Source organism: Vanellus vanellus (assembly GCF_965231255.1).
Source record: "Vanellus vanellus genome assembly, chromosome: 1".
NCBI classification, from domain to species: Eukaryota; Metazoa; Chordata; class Aves; order Charadriiformes; family Charadriidae; genus Vanellus; species Vanellus vanellus.
Genome location: NC_138905.1, coordinates 70,112,714 through 70,129,596, shown reverse-complemented (window position 1 = coordinate 70,129,596; position 16,883 = coordinate 70,112,714). Strand labels below are relative to the sequence as shown.

General features: G+C 39.9%; 1 protein-coding gene across 1 annotated transcript in view; it reads left to right on the top strand.

Annotated features, from left to right (window-relative positions):
* LOC309686098 (F-actin-monooxygenase MICAL3-like) overlaps window positions 1-16,883 on the top strand; it is a 31,263-nt gene that overhangs the window by 1,548 nt on the left and 12,832 nt on the right. Inside the window, exons 2-5 of the mRNA XM_082498636.1 lie at window positions 522-616; window positions 4,254-4,304; window positions 6,167-6,274; window positions 6,999-7,092. Coding sequence (XP_082354762.1) covers window positions 522-616; window positions 4,254-4,304; window positions 6,167-6,274; window positions 6,999-7,092 — 348 coding nt within the window. The remainder of the gene's footprint in view (window positions 1-521; window positions 617-4,253; window positions 4,305-6,166; window positions 6,275-6,998; window positions 7,093-16,883) is intronic.

Below are 16,883 nucleotides of genomic sequence, written 5' to 3'. Positions count from 1 at the left end.
CTCCTGTGTTCTCAGTGATCTGGCAACTGTCTGCTGATCTATGAAGTAGGGATTCTGAGGCCTCATATAAATCTCTGACATTCCATCAGGTGCAGGTGGAGATGTTTAATGGCAGCTTGTGATACAGTAAATAAGTTAGCCATAAATGCTCTCGAAAGCTAACATGTTACATTTCTCTGGCCTTGTATAAATAGCCAAAATAGTGCCAGCTGCTGTCATCCAAGTGCTCTATCGTAAGAGCATTGATGCAGTACTACAGTACAAAGAGAGAATCATGACCATTATTTTTAGCAACATTTGCAGAAAGTGATGCGCTCTTAGAATGAAGCTGCTAACTAATATTGATCATTTTGCAGAGCAGTGCTTCTCTGATCACTCTGAAATCCGAGGTGAAGCAACTGAGACTGGCATAAAAGGACTATTTTTGAAGCTCAATCAACTTATCAACTGAGTTCTGAAATGTTCACAGAAAGAGTAGATACCACTTCTCTAACTTCTCCTTTTTATTCATGGCTTGTCAGATTTGCAGCTTCGTCAACACCTGAGTTTCTCAGAGGACTCTGACCTCTCCAGTGACGATATTCTGGAACGCTCCTCCCAGAAATCCAAGCGAGAGGTAGGCAGATAAGAAATGTGTTTCAGATGGATCTAGTATCATGCAGGTCACAGGCGCACAGAACCATATCAGAAACTTGGATGATTAACTTTGTTGTTCTTACTGTTTCTTCCATTGAACAGGCTTTCCTGTAAGTTGCCTGACTGTTCTGCCCAAAATAAGTTGATTTCACTTGGTTTCACAGTTGAAAGCTGCTCCCTACTGTTGTTACATGAAGGATCTGTTGTCTCACTGTGACATTACTTTACAACGAATATCACAGTCAGAATAGTGAATTTTGTCCCTGTTTTGAGCATGCCAATGATCTACAGAAGACAGACATTAATTGTCAGAAGAGTTAAATTTCACTGGCTCTAATGCTATTGCAAAAAGATAAAGGTGAGATAGTTCTCACTTTTTGTAAGGATCCGATTTTAGGATATTGTTTTACCAGCCTTTTTGATAGATTGAAGTGGTAGAATTCCAAGCAAACTACAGACAGAATGTACTTTTGCATACATCAAGAACATAGTCAAGACAGATCATCAACTGAGAGGTAAGCTACATGCTGCAGTTTTGCATCTCATGCAGGTTTGCTTTTTTTTCTTGGGAGAAGAGAATGTGTACAGTCTGAATTAGTACCTTCTCTTTTGGGAGAAAAGATGAGCTGTCAGCTGTTTCTTCCAGTTTCTTCCATTTTCACCCTGTTTTCTTTGAGGCCTTCTTGTTAGTTGCAGTGTTTCCCTATGTCTGTGTGTGTAGATAACAACTGTGGAGCTGAAATACATAGTAGTGAGCCATCCCTATGAAATGCCAGTATATAGAGGTTGGTCTTAGCCTGGTGTTCTTGTTCCAGTGTCATCTGGTATGGACTCTGCTTCTTCTGAGAGAGATGTTTCTTGTTCCTGTCAACCTTCCCTAGCTAGTGCTATAATGTCATATTGTAAGATGTATCCACAGCTTTCTACCCAAAAAGTTTCACTTTAAATGATGCTTTAACAAAGTTATTCAGGAGGAAAGAGGAGACACCAGTTGTGTCTCCATAAAAGCGCAGAGAGAAAAATACATTTAACTTATTTGCACATATTTATATATGGAAAATATATAGTGAGAACCAAGTGCCAGAGGTAGCTGCTTTTAAACTACTTATTTCAATTTTAGGGTGGCACTATTAATGCAAAAAGTAAGTGAAAAATGTAAGGAACTGCTCAATCATAGTAATGGGGAAGAGTCCTTCTTGAATTCCCGAGAGCTTCTAAGCTCTGCTAGACAGTTTGCAAGGTTTGGAGGAATAAGTAAAGATTTCATTGACCCCACAGAACACTAAGGCCCTTTTGGTACTGAAGAATGAAAAATGTGTTCCCCCTGTCCCATCCTGGTGGTGCCTGGTTCACACGTTAAAAAAACACAGGAAGAAGAGAGCATCTGAGAGGGCAGTGTCACAGACTGTTTGTGCCTCCTGTTTCAAACCTGTCATCCAGTGTGCACAAATCAGTCTCAAATGGCAGGATCTAGTTGACACTTGGCTCACATGGCAAAGGTATGGAAGTACTGCAAATTGAAGTGTTACAGGAAATGTTTTTTATATATATAGTGGAATGAATTATAATAACTGATGAATTTAAGGCTGGTGGCAAGAGTTGATGAAGTGAGTAGGAATTTTCTGTATTTACTTACCTCTCTCTTAATCTCTCTCCCTAGTTGATCTAGATCTCTTCTAAGAGGAAGATTGTTTTGTTTTTATTTTATTCCCTTTTTTGTCTCCCCCTTTCCATTCCTCCTTGCATGCCCTCAAGGCGTTTCATGAGAAATTCTGCATTTTCCAAGAGATGCAGAAGAATGAGGTACCTGTGGCTAGCAGAGGACAGATATGCAGTACAGGGGGTTCAGATAAGAGTTGCAGAGTTACTGTTCTGTCTTGGAAGCTCCTTTAGGAGGAAGCAGGGCTTCAGTAAGGTCCATGCTTGTTTTCTTCAGACTTTGCTATGCCTTGATGGTCATTTTTTTCTGTGCTGAGCTACTTTGATTTAAAATGGCTTTTGCAGAAAAAAGATCTCATCACTAAGCATTGTAGGGGATAGGTAACAGTGGCAGATGCCTGGAATCCAAATATTGAAAATATCTCACCAGCTCTGCCAAAGGTATGGTGGTGGTGTCTCATCTTCTCCCATTTGCGTTGCTGAAGTTACGTTAAGAATTTCTTCACTCAGCATCTGCCTATTTTCTAAAGAACAGTTTTGAGAATTAAATTATTTAGAGGAAATGAATCTGAGAACTCCACTTACCTAGTTTTATTGCATCCTGTCCAAGGATGTAGAATGTACATGCAAACACTGTAGTGCCTTGCTGTCAAAAGAAATGTAACTGAACTTTGAGACTGACAGAACTGGGTTTGTACTGATTTGGGGTGGGGGTTATATTTTTTAACTTACAAATTGCCTGCTACTTACTGTGGGTAAGAGATTACTTCCTGTGTGCTACATAACTTTTATGTGAACCCCTTCTCTAAACTGAAATTCTGCTTGTGCTGCTTTTTTGGTAATTGTCGTGAGTTTGCTTCCCAGACAGCTTGCTCTGTTTAGCCTGTTCTTTGTGATCAGCAGTGAATTAATTCAGTGTTGTTTAATGTCGTGTCTTTCAAGAGAAGCATCCTGTAAAGAATTCCCAATGTAAATGCCTCGTGGGTCTCGTGTTTGTAGGTGTGTGTCATTGTGAGTGTGTTTCTCATTGTTCCCATACAGTTGTGGTATTGTGATCAGACATGTGTTTTACTACTGCAGGTAGCTTGCTTTTTACTGAAATTTGCATACATGCTGAAGTTTTTCTATGGCTTTTCATTTGTGACTGTATTTAGTTAATTGAATGTGAAAATGCAAAATGCTGGCTGTTTGCCCAGAAGGGCACAATGCCCTCTGTTCTTCATGATTCAAGGAAAATTTACCTCTCTTATAAACCCTGAGTAGTTTACTTGACTTATTTTTGGGTACAGGGTAATGTAGAATATCCTTGGATAGTGAAGGTAGTGATTTTCTCCTCCTTTTCTCCTCCTCTCTTCCTCCTCCTCTCCTCCTCTTCCTAATTTTAGCTCCTCAGGCTCTCTGAAGGCTTTCTTTTTAGACAGGGAGATTCCATTACTGTAGAACACATAAGCCACTCTGGTGTTCCTCCTGTCACAAAGTAGTGAGGAAGATTTATGATGTTAGTTAAGTGCAAGTGATCATTTCTGTGAAGTAGAGATAATCAGTTGGCTGAGCTGAGCCGGTTCAGACCAAACATGCCCCAGCATAAGCCATTATTTGAAATCCTAAGCCAAAATTTTGTATGTGTATGTACGTGCACTTGCTCAGTGGGCGTTAAAACCAAAGGTAGAAAAAGGCCAAATAATTCCTCTAGAAAAAGTCCTTTCCAAATTGACTGTATCTTCAAAGAGGCTGCCAAAGCTAATTGCCTTCAGGAGTGTGCTAGAAACTTGATTTTGAGGACAGAAGTTCCATTGTGCTTCATCAGTCTGGGTCACGTTCAGCATTTGCACAAATTTATGTTTCATTTAAAAACAGCTTTGTTTTATTACTGTGCATCTGTTTTCAATGTTGAACTGATTGTGCTTCATTTTGTATGTTTTTTTATTTTTTTTTCCTTTACCATTCCCCCTTTAAAGTCGATTTATGTACCACACGCCTTGGCATTCAAGAGATCATATTCGTCAAAGGTAGTGTCTCCATTCCCACTAGTTGGCCATTGTTGCATTGCATGTCCCTATATTAACCCATTGAATCCATAGCTAGCCATCACATGTACACTAACATCACAAACATTGACTGTGCATGCGTGAGATGTTAGCAGACGTGGGCAGCAAATTCTTTGAAGAAATTGACTACCAAAGATGCGTTAAGCTCCGAATTGTCTTGTCTGGTTAGAATGCATGCAATTAGCAGTGCACAACAGTGCACCACTGTACAGAGTGATGGGGATGATCTTTGAGGTTCAGAACAAATTGGTTTTCAAGGCAATTAAATATTTATGTGTATTTTTTTTTAATAGTTAGAATATGAGTTCAAGTGAACCATCAGCTTGAATCAGCATCTTTCAAAATTGTTGAGTTCACTGAAATCTTAGTGAAACTCTGTATCAAGCTAAAATCAAGACAGAAGTTGCATTTCTATTTCAGGAACGTTGTTGCTTTCTGAAATTCTTGTTGTCCTGTCTTCAAAGTCACAAGAGCGTTGCATGGGACAGGAAAGTCACACCCTCTATCACTTTACCTTCCGATTTGGGTATCATTGTGGATTTTGTGTTTTTAAAAAAGGAAGAAAGAGTAAAGTGTTAACTTCTTGGAGCTTTAACGATGGTGCTTGCTAACCACCTATCTGAGGGATTTTTAATAGAGCTGTGTTCATGCCTTAAACTCTGTTCACTGAGAACAATAAACCAGAGGTAGACTGACCAGTGTGGCAGTACAGTAACTAGATAAAGCAAATTTCAGGGTGGTCTGTTTTAACATTTTGTACTTTAAGTTGATTGTCCGTGGAGAAGATCTCTTTCCAGAAGTGGAAGACATCTGTTTACAGCTGTCCCTTAGAGCCTACATTAGTGTATGTGGGAAGAGAATTCTTTTCTTCACTGGAGTTCACTTAAAGCGGTTGTGAAGTTTCTTTGACAATCAAAAAAGTCTATGAGAGGAAGCCCTCCTAGACTACAACACAGCCAACTAGTATACCTGATAAGATACTAAACCCCATTTCAGTAACGTTAAAAAGACTTACTTATTTTTAAACTAGTTCACTGAGAGAAAAGCAGAGGAGGAAATACCTTTCTATTTCTATGAACATAGCCTTTCTCGTTTTGGATGGCTTCTGGTGTTATAATATTCTAATTTTAATTTAGGAGTTGTTTGCTCTGTTTTACACCAGCCAGTTTTGTAGGGTTGCTTGTCAGATGGGATTTCCTGTCTCATACCAGAATGTCATTTTGCTTTCAAATGTCTTTTTGCCACCTTGATTTGTAGAAAAGTTGCACAAATTTACACAGGTAGTCTTTACCAGTTATACCAGTATAATTCGCAACTATGTATGTTCTTGCTCCAGAATAAAACAGGGAGAGGGGAATACCAATACAACTACACTAGCAGACTATAATAATTTCTTAGCTTATACTGCTGTAACTGTTCATGTAGACATGCCTTTGCTCTTCGTTAAAATGAAATCAAGGTGACCCCTCTATATGGTACTCATTGATTCAACTAAATCCATTTGGCTAAATCAATTGAGAAATAGAATAAAAATTGATATGATCTTTGGGGACGGGTTTCATATAGCAATGGAAGATGGGGTGGGACATTATATAAAATCACAGCTTTGCAGTTGGCTTATATGCTTCTTCACTCCTGATTTGACTCTGAAATGGTTGCTCACAGCACTGTGAACACCTTTGCCTACAGAAGCTTGACTTTTGACACAGCCATAGCAAAGACAGAACACCTTCCTCCTGAGGTTTTCAACAGAAAATGGTCATCCTTCCCCACATACCTCTGAGCATGCAAATAAAATCTGCTCCTGTTTTTCCGTCCTTCAGAGAGCCTACACAGAAGAGGAACTGAATGCCAAGCTGACCCGGCGAGTACAGAAAGCTGCACGTAGACAAGCCAAGCAAGAAGAGCTAAAGAGGTTACACAGAGCTCAGGTAGTGTCTCACAATCTTCTTGTCACGGCAGACAGTTAAATCCGTATGAAAGCACCATGATCCTGATATTCCAGAGGCAGAATATTTCTACATGATTGTCCCTGCTCCTACTCCCTCTGTCGAATTTGGTATCACATAACAGACATGGGAAAAATGGGTGAAGCCTATCGTGATAGTTTTACATTAAGAAAAATAATGACCATGACACCTTTCTAGCTGGAGATGAGTGAAGCATCATGCACTGAGTGGAACAGTGATAGTCAGATAATACCTGATGAAGCTGCGCCTATCGTTGCTTTGCTAGATTATGCTGCTGGGTGAAGTGTTACCTAATTAACCTGTAATTACCAGGCAATCTGTTGGAAGACTGCTGGCATCATCTATAGGTGATGGGTTTAGTTTAAAACTTGAGGTAGGGGCTCAGACGCCTGAATAGTATCACCTTTCGCTTCAGCATTTAGGAAGGTGGTTGATGTTGTAGCAAATGAGTATCAAGGTGTTTGCAAAATTAAGGGATAGGATGCAATGGGATGGGGAGGAAGTTCTCACTGGAGGGACTTGTGGTGCTAGCTTTTGAAGCAGATAGCTTTTGAAACAGTGTATTATCAAATACTTGTTTTTGAAAAGGCTGATTTGACTGAAGTCACTTAGTGCTGGATGAGTGCTGCAGGCAGAGCAGGAGAATTGCTGTTGGTGAGGTTCTGCTCCATTCTTCTCTGAACAGATCATCCAACGTCAGCTTGAACAAGTGGAAGAGAAGCAGAGGCAACTCGAGGAGAGAGGGGTTGCTGTGGAGAAGGCCCTTCGTGGAGAAGCAGGTATCCATCAGAACGTGGTTTGCTTTTTAATGTTTTCTTATCAAGTGCTTTTGCAGTAGTCCATAGCTGCTTGGATTTTAGAGGCAACTGGACCATTATAGCCTAGAGATAGAGTCCAATGTGAATCCATTCTCCCTTTTCTACTGTCTTTTTGAAGCCTTGTTTTTCTTGTGTTTTCTTCTAATTCTGGGACTTCGCTATCGGCAGAGACTTAGTTCATTTGTCTTTGCCTGAGGCTTAGGAGGTAATTCTCCACCTATTAATAATGGCTGTCTGACTGTTTCTGCATATTACTGGATATTACGGCTAGAAAATTGCAGGGGTTTCCTAGCTGCAATTCACATAAAGCGGTCACAGTAAGAGAACCCCGTTTGTATGTTAAGGAATTAATTGTGAAATTGTGTGTGCTTTCTCTATTGTGTTGGATTATCAAGGTAGTGTCCTTACAAGGGACCATCACAGAACATCTTCCTCACTGCACAGCCCAGCACACTGGCTACTTCCGAAAAAGTTGTGCAGAGCAGAAATGCACACGTGTACTGAAAGGTATCCATGTCAAGCTGTTAAAGGAATGTTATGTGTACTTGAAATTAAATTAAAAGAGTATCATCTGATCTGGCAAAGTATGTGAGTGGAGGAGTACTTGGTTCAGATAATGCTGATAGTAGTATAATGATTTGGAAAAAAGAATCCTTGTTTGCAAGGAGTCAAATATCCAACAGGCAAATGCAGTGTGCATATACCTGAAAGGCCCGGGATTACATACCTGATTACAAGGATCAGAGATCAGAAATGGTAATAGTGGAACAGGTGTTTGGAAAATGTTTTAGCTTGTTGCTTGGATTGAAGAGTGACCGCTATGTCTGTGAAGATGGAACTTGATTAAGCAGTGAAGGCTCACCAGAGGAAAAGTCTGTTGTGACTTCCCACCAATTACTACTCGGCCCGGATTAGGTATGTCTGATGCTCTGCAAGGGTGTGCCAAAGCAGCAGGACTGAGTGGCTGCCAAAGAAAATAGATACTGCAAGTGTGGAGAACAATCTTGAGGACCTTGATGGTTTTGTGATCTGGCTGGCTTTTTTATTTGTGGGTTCAAAAAAATAGCCTTGTGCAAAACCTCTTTCTCTGTGGTAATGCATCCTTCCTTATGCTGTGTATTTCTGTGTAGCCCCACTCTGTTCGCTGGCCTGCCAGTTACTGCACTTACTAAAACCACCTCTCTTACCTCTAATTGTTCTTTTCCTTTTTCTTCTCTTCATCTGGAAATCCATCTTGATTACTCAGCTGCTAAATGACTTTCCTGTAAGACATACCAGCACAAGTGGGAAATCTTAGCAGCTGAGAGACATTCTTTATGATAGAATGTTCTTGCATTGAATAATAAATGTTCAGAGAGGGCAGAATATGACCAAGAGTAAGAATTGCTATTTTATATGGAATACTGCAGAGTTAAACCCTTGTATAACTAACTTCTCAGTCCCAACTCTCCCAAAATAGAAGCAGTCCTAGATGAGTTTGTGTTTTTGTGAATTTCCTAGCAGAAGTAAGAAATTGTAGGTCACTTTGCAAAATTAATCTCTTTTCTTCAGGAAGCCTCTAGGGTATGCTCTTACAACATGTTCCTATCAACATATCATACATTATGGTTAGAGAAGCTTAACTCTGTTGTAAAGAATTTACCAGCCTCAATTCTTGCAGTTATTTCAGGGGATTAACAAAACACATTCTGTCAGGGGGAGGGGAGGGAAAGCATGTTCTAACCTGTGGTGACTGCAACACAAAGTTAAAAGTTAATTCCATCCTTCACCTCTCTAGCCACTCTTGCACAGACATTTTACATATGTTTGCAATAAAATAACCGAACAACTTATTTTTTAACGTCTGAGACATCAGTTTCCATAACACCAAATCTTTTCTGCCTCCAATAGCCATTAATTATTCAGGAGGGCAGTATAATTTTCTTGTCATCTGTATTGCCTAAGATACTGACCTAAGGATGACTACTGCATTCACCAGTACCATTGTGTAAAGGTGTGGAATCATGCTCTTGTCTCTCAGCAGTCCCTCCCCTATTGAAACTGTGTAAACAAAAATTTACAAAGGGAAGGGCAGTGTATAAAGTGTAGTTGTCATTTGAAAAAAAAAGACATACTCTGTCCACATAAATAGAGGACGACTGCAATGTAACATAAAGTAATGTCTATCTCATAGGAAGCAACTTGTTTTAACTGTTCTTGGAGAAGATACTGGGGTCTGTGATGAGTGGGTTGTTCGTCTTGCCTTTCTGTAGTGAAAAACAAATCACTCTCTGACTTAGACATTTAAAATGAAGTTTTAGATGGTGTTAGTAGTAGTTTCCTACTACTAGATACTTGAAAATCCTGACAGAAGAAACAGGATTTTGTATTTTGTAATGATACTTCTCTTTTTCTGTTGTAGAAAAAGATAGACAAGACCATCTGAACTACTTTCTCTGTCATTTATAATCTTTTAGTATGTTGTCTGTTAGTCATCTTTCCTCTCTGCCTTTTGTAGAGGTATTCCATTAACTCTGACCTCTGGACCTCTTTCCATTTTTAGAAAAAAAATATTTTTCAGTTGGACTGGTAAGCACAAAATACCAGTACTGTAGGTAAGAATTTGTTTACTGAGAATAATTTTGTTTCTATTTTCCATCCGTTTTGCATCAGCCTTAATATGTTCTTGCCAAGTGACTTATATTGAGAAGACTGTCAATAAATTTTTCAGTGATGCCCTGCTGTCTTCCTGAGAGATTACAGTTAATTTAGATCCTAGCAATAGGTACAGCTCAGTACTCTTTCCAGGAATTTCACTCATCATCTGATAGTTGTCAAGTTGGAATATTCTATATAATTATAGTAGCTGTTCAACCAATCAGATGCAGAAACATTTTGGAGGTCATTGTCAACTTTAATTTTGACAAAATAATTGCACCTTCTTGTCTATCTCCTTGTCTTTTCCTTTTTTAAATTGGCTCAGCCTCAGGCAAGGCGCAGTCTTTTGTTCTTTTAAAAGCTGAATGCTCAATCTAATATTTAGTTTCTAATTCAGAAAATGATCTCACACCCTATGTTTACTTAATTGCCTTAATGTGTTCTCTGTGATTATCTTGGAAAATCTTAGCCTTTGATGGTCGCTTTCATGAATGATTTGGAATGTAAGCTCTATTTCAGGTTGCAAGTTTGTCATATACAGGTAGTCTAAGCTTTTGTCATTCTCCCCCCCCCTGCTTCTTTTGCATCATCGTATGTTGCTGCAAAGGTGAATTAGGATAATCTCAATGAACATTTTTCCCATTTTTCTGCAGTGCCCCAAGAGACACCTTGAATGTAATTGCTATTACTGTAACAGTACTTCATATTATAGTGCATTCGCCTGTTTGGACATGCTTATGACTTTGATTTCCTGTGTGGATTTTTCATTTTTTCAAATATTAACTTAAAAATATGTCAAATCAGAAATTTCTGGAACCTTTTTTTTTCTCCCTTATCCTCCTTTAGCATGAACGTTGACAGTCATTTTTAAGAGATGGGAAAACGTCTCCTACTGTCAGATCAATACTGAAAAATTTATGAGCCACCTCTTTACATCAAGTGAATCATATGCAGTGAGAAATAGTGCTCTCTCCCATCTGTCTTTTCCCCAAAGCAATGTTACACAGTGCTAGACTCATGGTGTACCTGTCTCTAGAACCTGTGAACGTACATGTCTCTGTTCCACACCCTCCTGTGCAGGTTCTTCTCTGGCATAGATACTGCATTAGCAGAAGCACACATACCCGTCTTTCCACACTTAAGCATTTGCCATTCGTGTCAGCACTCAGTCACTACCTTCCACCTGTGTCCTGTATGGACTCATCCTCACTCGCCTCCAAGAAATCAACCCTTACACCTTTCCTGAAGCTGACCTAGGAAATTACACTGTTTCCTTCTGACATATTGCTCAGCATGAAAGCAACAAGATTATTTCAGCTTTTCTCAGCAAGAACAGGAAAGACACCAGTGTCAGGTACTGGCGCAGACTGAAATAGGTGATGTGTTTCTGTGTAGACTTCTTGATTTTTCTCCTTGGAAGTACTTGCCTGCCTGCTGGGAATTTTCTCCTCATCTTCCCAATATATATGTTTGTGATATACTTGTGTGTGTGTGTACATATATGCATATATACAGAGAAAGAGGGAAAGAGGGACATATAATTTTTTTATATATATATGTGCCCACATGTATAGATGCATGTTTCTTGTTTGCCTTTTTTTTTTGCTTCTGTCTGTATGTCTTTTTCTCATATATTGCTTGGATTGTGTGGGGCTAGGGTGGGTATCTGGTTCAATAACTCTGTCTTCACCAATTCCTTGTTGTAGACTATTGGGGAGAGTCTTATTACAGTGACCTCATCGACTTGCATCTGGGTGGTATGTATAGCTGAACCTCCTGCTGACACTAACCCTGCTGACACTCCCCCCCACCCCTCCCTTCACCTACTTCTCCCATCCTTGGCTCACAAACAAGAAGAAACAGCCCTTCCACATGACTGGCTATAGCAGAACCCCTTTTCCAGCTCAGGAAGAGGAGATCCTGGCATGCTCCACAAACCATGTGTAAGGCTCCCTCTTCGATTTTCCACAGTGCTGATTATTTCAAAATTTACTTACTGTTTTCACTCCAGCCATCTTCCCTGCTAGCAGTGGAAGGCTGTTCTGTTTTTTTGCTTTTCCTTTGCAAAGTCCACCTCTACCGTTGAAATCCTCTTTAGGAAAATATTTTAATGTGAAGGGGACAGCAGAACTGACCAGCTCTCAAGAGCTAACAGCACTGTAAAGGATTAGTCATGGCATTGCCTCCCTCTTCCCCTCCTGAGGCTTGTTTGCTTCTTCCAAAAAAGCCTGTGTTGATGATCTAACAAAAACAAAATGCTCCCTCAAGGGACTTTGAAAACACTTGTAGATGACAGATATTTCTTCTTTCTTGTTTTGTCTTACTGTAAGGCTAGGAGAGAATCTATTGTTAAGAGTTCCAGTCATTTTTGCTGGAATCTGCTGTTAGAGTTTCCAGTCAGCCCAGTTTGCATCATTCCACAGCTAATAAGCTTCTTGCTGTTATTTTCTTTTAATATCTTATTTAGTGCTAAACACATGTTACAGTGTTTAGCTCTTTTTTTTTTTTCACATAGCAGTTATAATCTGGTCATCACTCTGCACTGTGGTTCTGCATTTCTTTAATTAATGTTGCTTCCTGAATCCCTTAGTAGGTGGATAACTTTTGGGTTGCAAATGGCATTTGTTTAGCATTTGCCCATCTTGAAAAATAAAATTCCCTTTGCTAGTTTAATCACTCCAAATCTATTATAAAATTAACAAATCTGTCAGTGGATCCAAGAACAAACAAACTCTGCTCGGCTGCTTTGTCATCTCAGAGTTTCATTTCATTTGTCTTTCAGAATATAAAATTGCTTGATCTAAGCTGTGTTTTTGTTGAGGGAGTGCATTACAGTTCAGCTCTGCAGAGCGGAAGATCTACATGCTCTAGGCCCGATCCAAAACACATCACTAGGAGTCTTCCCCTGATTTCGTTGTGTTCTGCATTTGATACTTCAAATTTAATCTTGCCCAGGCTTTTAACTGTTGTTTTTTCTCCTCCTCCAGGGGGAGGCTGTCCCACATAGTATCTATCTGTAGCTGTCTGTTGGGAATGACTACAAATTGTCCTGACACAATAGGCTTTTATTGAAGTACATCCACCTGAATTCAAGTTTAAAAATGGAAGACACTTCTCCTAAGTAGATCTGATTTGTTGATCCATTCCCTATGCTAATTTTGATGTCATAGTCCTCTGCTACCCCTGTGCTTCACTGACTGTTCAGTCCCTCTGGCGTTCTTTCCTGGGGTGTCTTCTGCAGAGAGACTTTGAAATCCTCTTCCTAGTTATGCCCATCAGGGCTGGCACATACCTTTATGAGCATAGAGTAGGAGCTGTAAAAGGGTTGATGCTGAATTACGCTTAACAGAACCTTATCCCTGTTCAATGCTATTTCCATTATACCTCTCCCTCCTCCTGCTTCTCCTCCTAATGCCTCTTTAGAGACAGCGATCCCATCAAATTCACTAATAGTAGCTTTAAGAAAAGCAAAATAAGCTTTACTTAAAGGGACACTGTCACTTAAAAAATTACTGTGTTGCAGAAAATCTCAATTGAAAATCGAATTTACTTGTTACCTTTTTTGCTTGTTTGCTTTTTCCATTTCCCTGAGCTCAGGCAGTCACCCCAGAGTGGTCATTTTTGATCTGTTACAAGCTGGTTTTATTTATACGGTGACTCAGTCACTTGGGCTTCCAACAGCCAGAGACAACGTTTAAGTTTTTTAAAAATGGTTGATATTTTTTAAAACTGTATCAAGTTTCTGTTCATCTCAAAAATACCTTTTTCAAAACAAACTTAAAAAAAAAACACATACTGGGCAGTATCCCTTTAAATGCAGTGAGCCAGTATAGCCTGGTGGAGTATGTGGCTTTATAGTATCCTTTTGTTGCCTCTGTAATTTGCTTTCTATTTGCTTTTGGGGCTGCCAGAACACTTTTGCCAGAAGGGATACATTGCTCTAATGATACTTGTCACTATTCAGTGGCAGATTTAGAGCTCGGCTCCAAAATTAACAGGTCTGTGCAGGATGCTGCATCTGGGTGGAATGCCATCAAAATCCCTGGAGCGCCATGTGGCTGCATAAGCCTGCTGAGCTCTGTAAGCAGCTAGGATGGCTGCGGAGTTAATTATTCTATGGGCAACTTGTGTCTCTGAGGCATAGGCATGACTCTAGAGTCATGCTGTCAGTAGAATGATAAGCAAAATTGCAAAATACCTTGAAAAGTTATCTGTAAATTGGTAATAATATTTTAATGATTAGGGCATTAATTCTGGATTTTCCTTACACTAATGAGAGTTGCATTTCATTTAGTTGTCACAGATTGCACAACTGCTGCAAGGGAGTGGTAACTTCTGACATCCTTGGTCAAGTTCCAGTTTGCAGGATTACAGATTGCTATCTTAACTACCCCGGTTTCTCTGCTCAGATGCCATAATCCTCTCTTCCTGTTCTAAAATGTCATGTACCATTGCTGTAAAGCAGATGTTTCATTTCACGCTACAGATGGTCACATTTCAATTCTGAGTAATCATTCCTATGTGTATATTGTATATGCAGTTATGTTAAAAGAACATTACAAAGGTTGCAAAGTCAATGGAAATTAAGACTTTGCATTTTGTTGATATATCAACAGATTTATAACCTTTAGATCCACCACAGAGAACTCAGCCTCATGTCCTTATGGAGTAACTAATAACAACACTAGGCTGTCATCCTCTGTGTAGATCCTCATGGAGAGGAAATGGGACATAGTCAGTGGATTTCACAGATGTTTGCTGGCAACTGTGGAATGGTGAGACTTAAAACCACAGATTCTGAACCAGACACTGGAAGGATATAGTGCTCTGGTGGATACACACTCTTTGTCCCTTTTATTTTATCTTTCCAGACAGTCATTGTCCTAGTCCTCTCTTTTTCCATCCAAAGATCCTTACCCCACTTCCATTTTCATTCTCAGTCCCAGTTTCTTTTTCTCAGGCATTTAATTTTAATCCTACCTTCTTAACAAATCCTAGTATTCTACCCTTCAGACCTCCTGTTCCTCCTCACTAGCTGTTCCTCATCCTTCACTCCTGCTCTGGTCTTCCGACTGACTCGATCCCCACAGCCTCAATCCCTGCCTCTGGCCTTCTCCCAAAATTTTTCGGCTCTGCTCCCACTTCTCCCCGTCATTATTTGTCTGGAAAATTGTAGGTCATATCTTCTCCACAAACCTGTCTTCTCTTTTCACCCCTTACCCCTTTTCCCCCCTCCTCTCTCTTCTCCTTTAGTAGTTTGCATTCTTAGTCTCCTTGTTTAATTAGTCCCAGCCTCTGTTCCTCCTTACCCATCCATTTCTTGTCCCGGTTTGCTCTTTAACTGCCTATGGAAAGTACCTCCGTTGTTTCCTCTGCATTCAAATAAGCAGCTTCCTTTTCCTTGCACCCAGCAGGGAATCATTGAGGAAACAGCCCCACACTCCCATCTTGCTTTGCTCTTGGCTGAAGTATGCCACGACAGGCAAGAAGAATGTTAAGGGAGAGGGCTGGTATGTTTGATACTGCTGATTTCAGACATATGTTCTCCCGTCTTGTCAAGACCCTTATGAACATCAGGTGAACGTGGAGAAAAAAAGTGTGATGGTGGTTTTTTTTTTAATTATTTGTGCTTTGTTTAAAGCATACTCTGCAGCAACTTCATTTTTTATTAGCTTATTTAAAACACTGGAGCTGACTATGTCCTTTAAAGTTCTGCAGATCTAACTCTGCAGGGCTGGAATCTGATATAGTCAAGTAGGAACAGTCCTATTTCTTGTGATTGGCAAACACAGCTCTCCTGGAAGAGGAGTGGAGTTGTAAGATAAACATTGTTTTCGCAGTCTGCAGCTGCTTTTGACACTGAAGTGAATTGGTAACGTGTTTTCTTCACTGTAAATTTGGAGCTGGAAAGAGCACTTGATAAGAAGAACTCAAGTATAATTAGAGTACTTGTTAGGTACTGGAAGCAAGCAATTACCATTTACCTGCTTCTTGCTGCAAACCTATCATGACTGCACACAGAAACTAACAGTCTCCGGAGGCAGGGCCAGTGCAGGACTGCACTAATTCTGACTGCATTTTGAACTGCCTTGAGGTCTAGTAGAAGCAGAAGACTTCTGTGCAGTCATTTGTGTGTGTATTGTGCTCCAACTATTGCCTTCCCTAGTTTTTTTTCCCCCTCCCCATTTTTTTTTCCCCTTCCTGTCTTCTGCTGGATAAAAAAAAGGTGTGGTTACTTTGCATGACAATTCAGTGGTCTATGAGTTTTCCCCAGGTTTCTTCCACTGATGGGTCTTTAGAGGATATTGGGTTTGACACAGTTTTAGTAAACTGTTAAGTCAGACACGATGAGTGATGTGCTTATGGGATAATTGTCAGAATCCTTGCCCTCAATTTTATATAATACCTGCAGTTGTGTGGATGCTGTTCTCCAAGAGGTGGCTTTCTGTATTCTTGCTCTTTTGCAGTGCTGCTGTTGAACAACTTCACCAAATAGTAAAGTTGGAATGCTTTATTTTTCAGTAATTGGGTTTCTGACCGTAACTGACTTTTAAAAGGTGGGAAAGAGGATGTTTCCTGTGATCAGCACACAGTTTGTCTTACTGATCTCTTTTGAACTGATCTTTATTTTAAGCACTGAGTTAAAATTAGAACTCTTAGTCTGCCTGCTAAATGAGTGATGGAATTTGTTAGTAGAATAAGAATTTCTGAAGTGTCGTGCTCTTAGCTTGTGCCAGCATAATGGTTTAGGAGAACTGAGCCAGAGCTGGATTTCCTGCCCGGTGTTGCTGATTTCCAAACTGCCCTGGTTAGTCAGTGATATAGAAATCAAAGTCTTTAGATGCAAAGCTTGCAAAGGATGTGATCCTATTTAGTCTGTGGTATATCTGTTAAGTGATTTTGATTTGTAGTGGCCCACTACTTCTCAGAAATCATCACAGCTCTCATGCCACAGGACATGGGCAAACAGTGAAGGGGATCAATGTGAGCTGTAGCTTGGGATAATGCTGTCTGCCACCCCAAACTTTCTGCTGTGCTTTCTCCATCCTGATCGATCATTTTTACTACTGTGCTTCAGATTATGAAGAAGTGTTATTTAAACAACAGGTAAATGA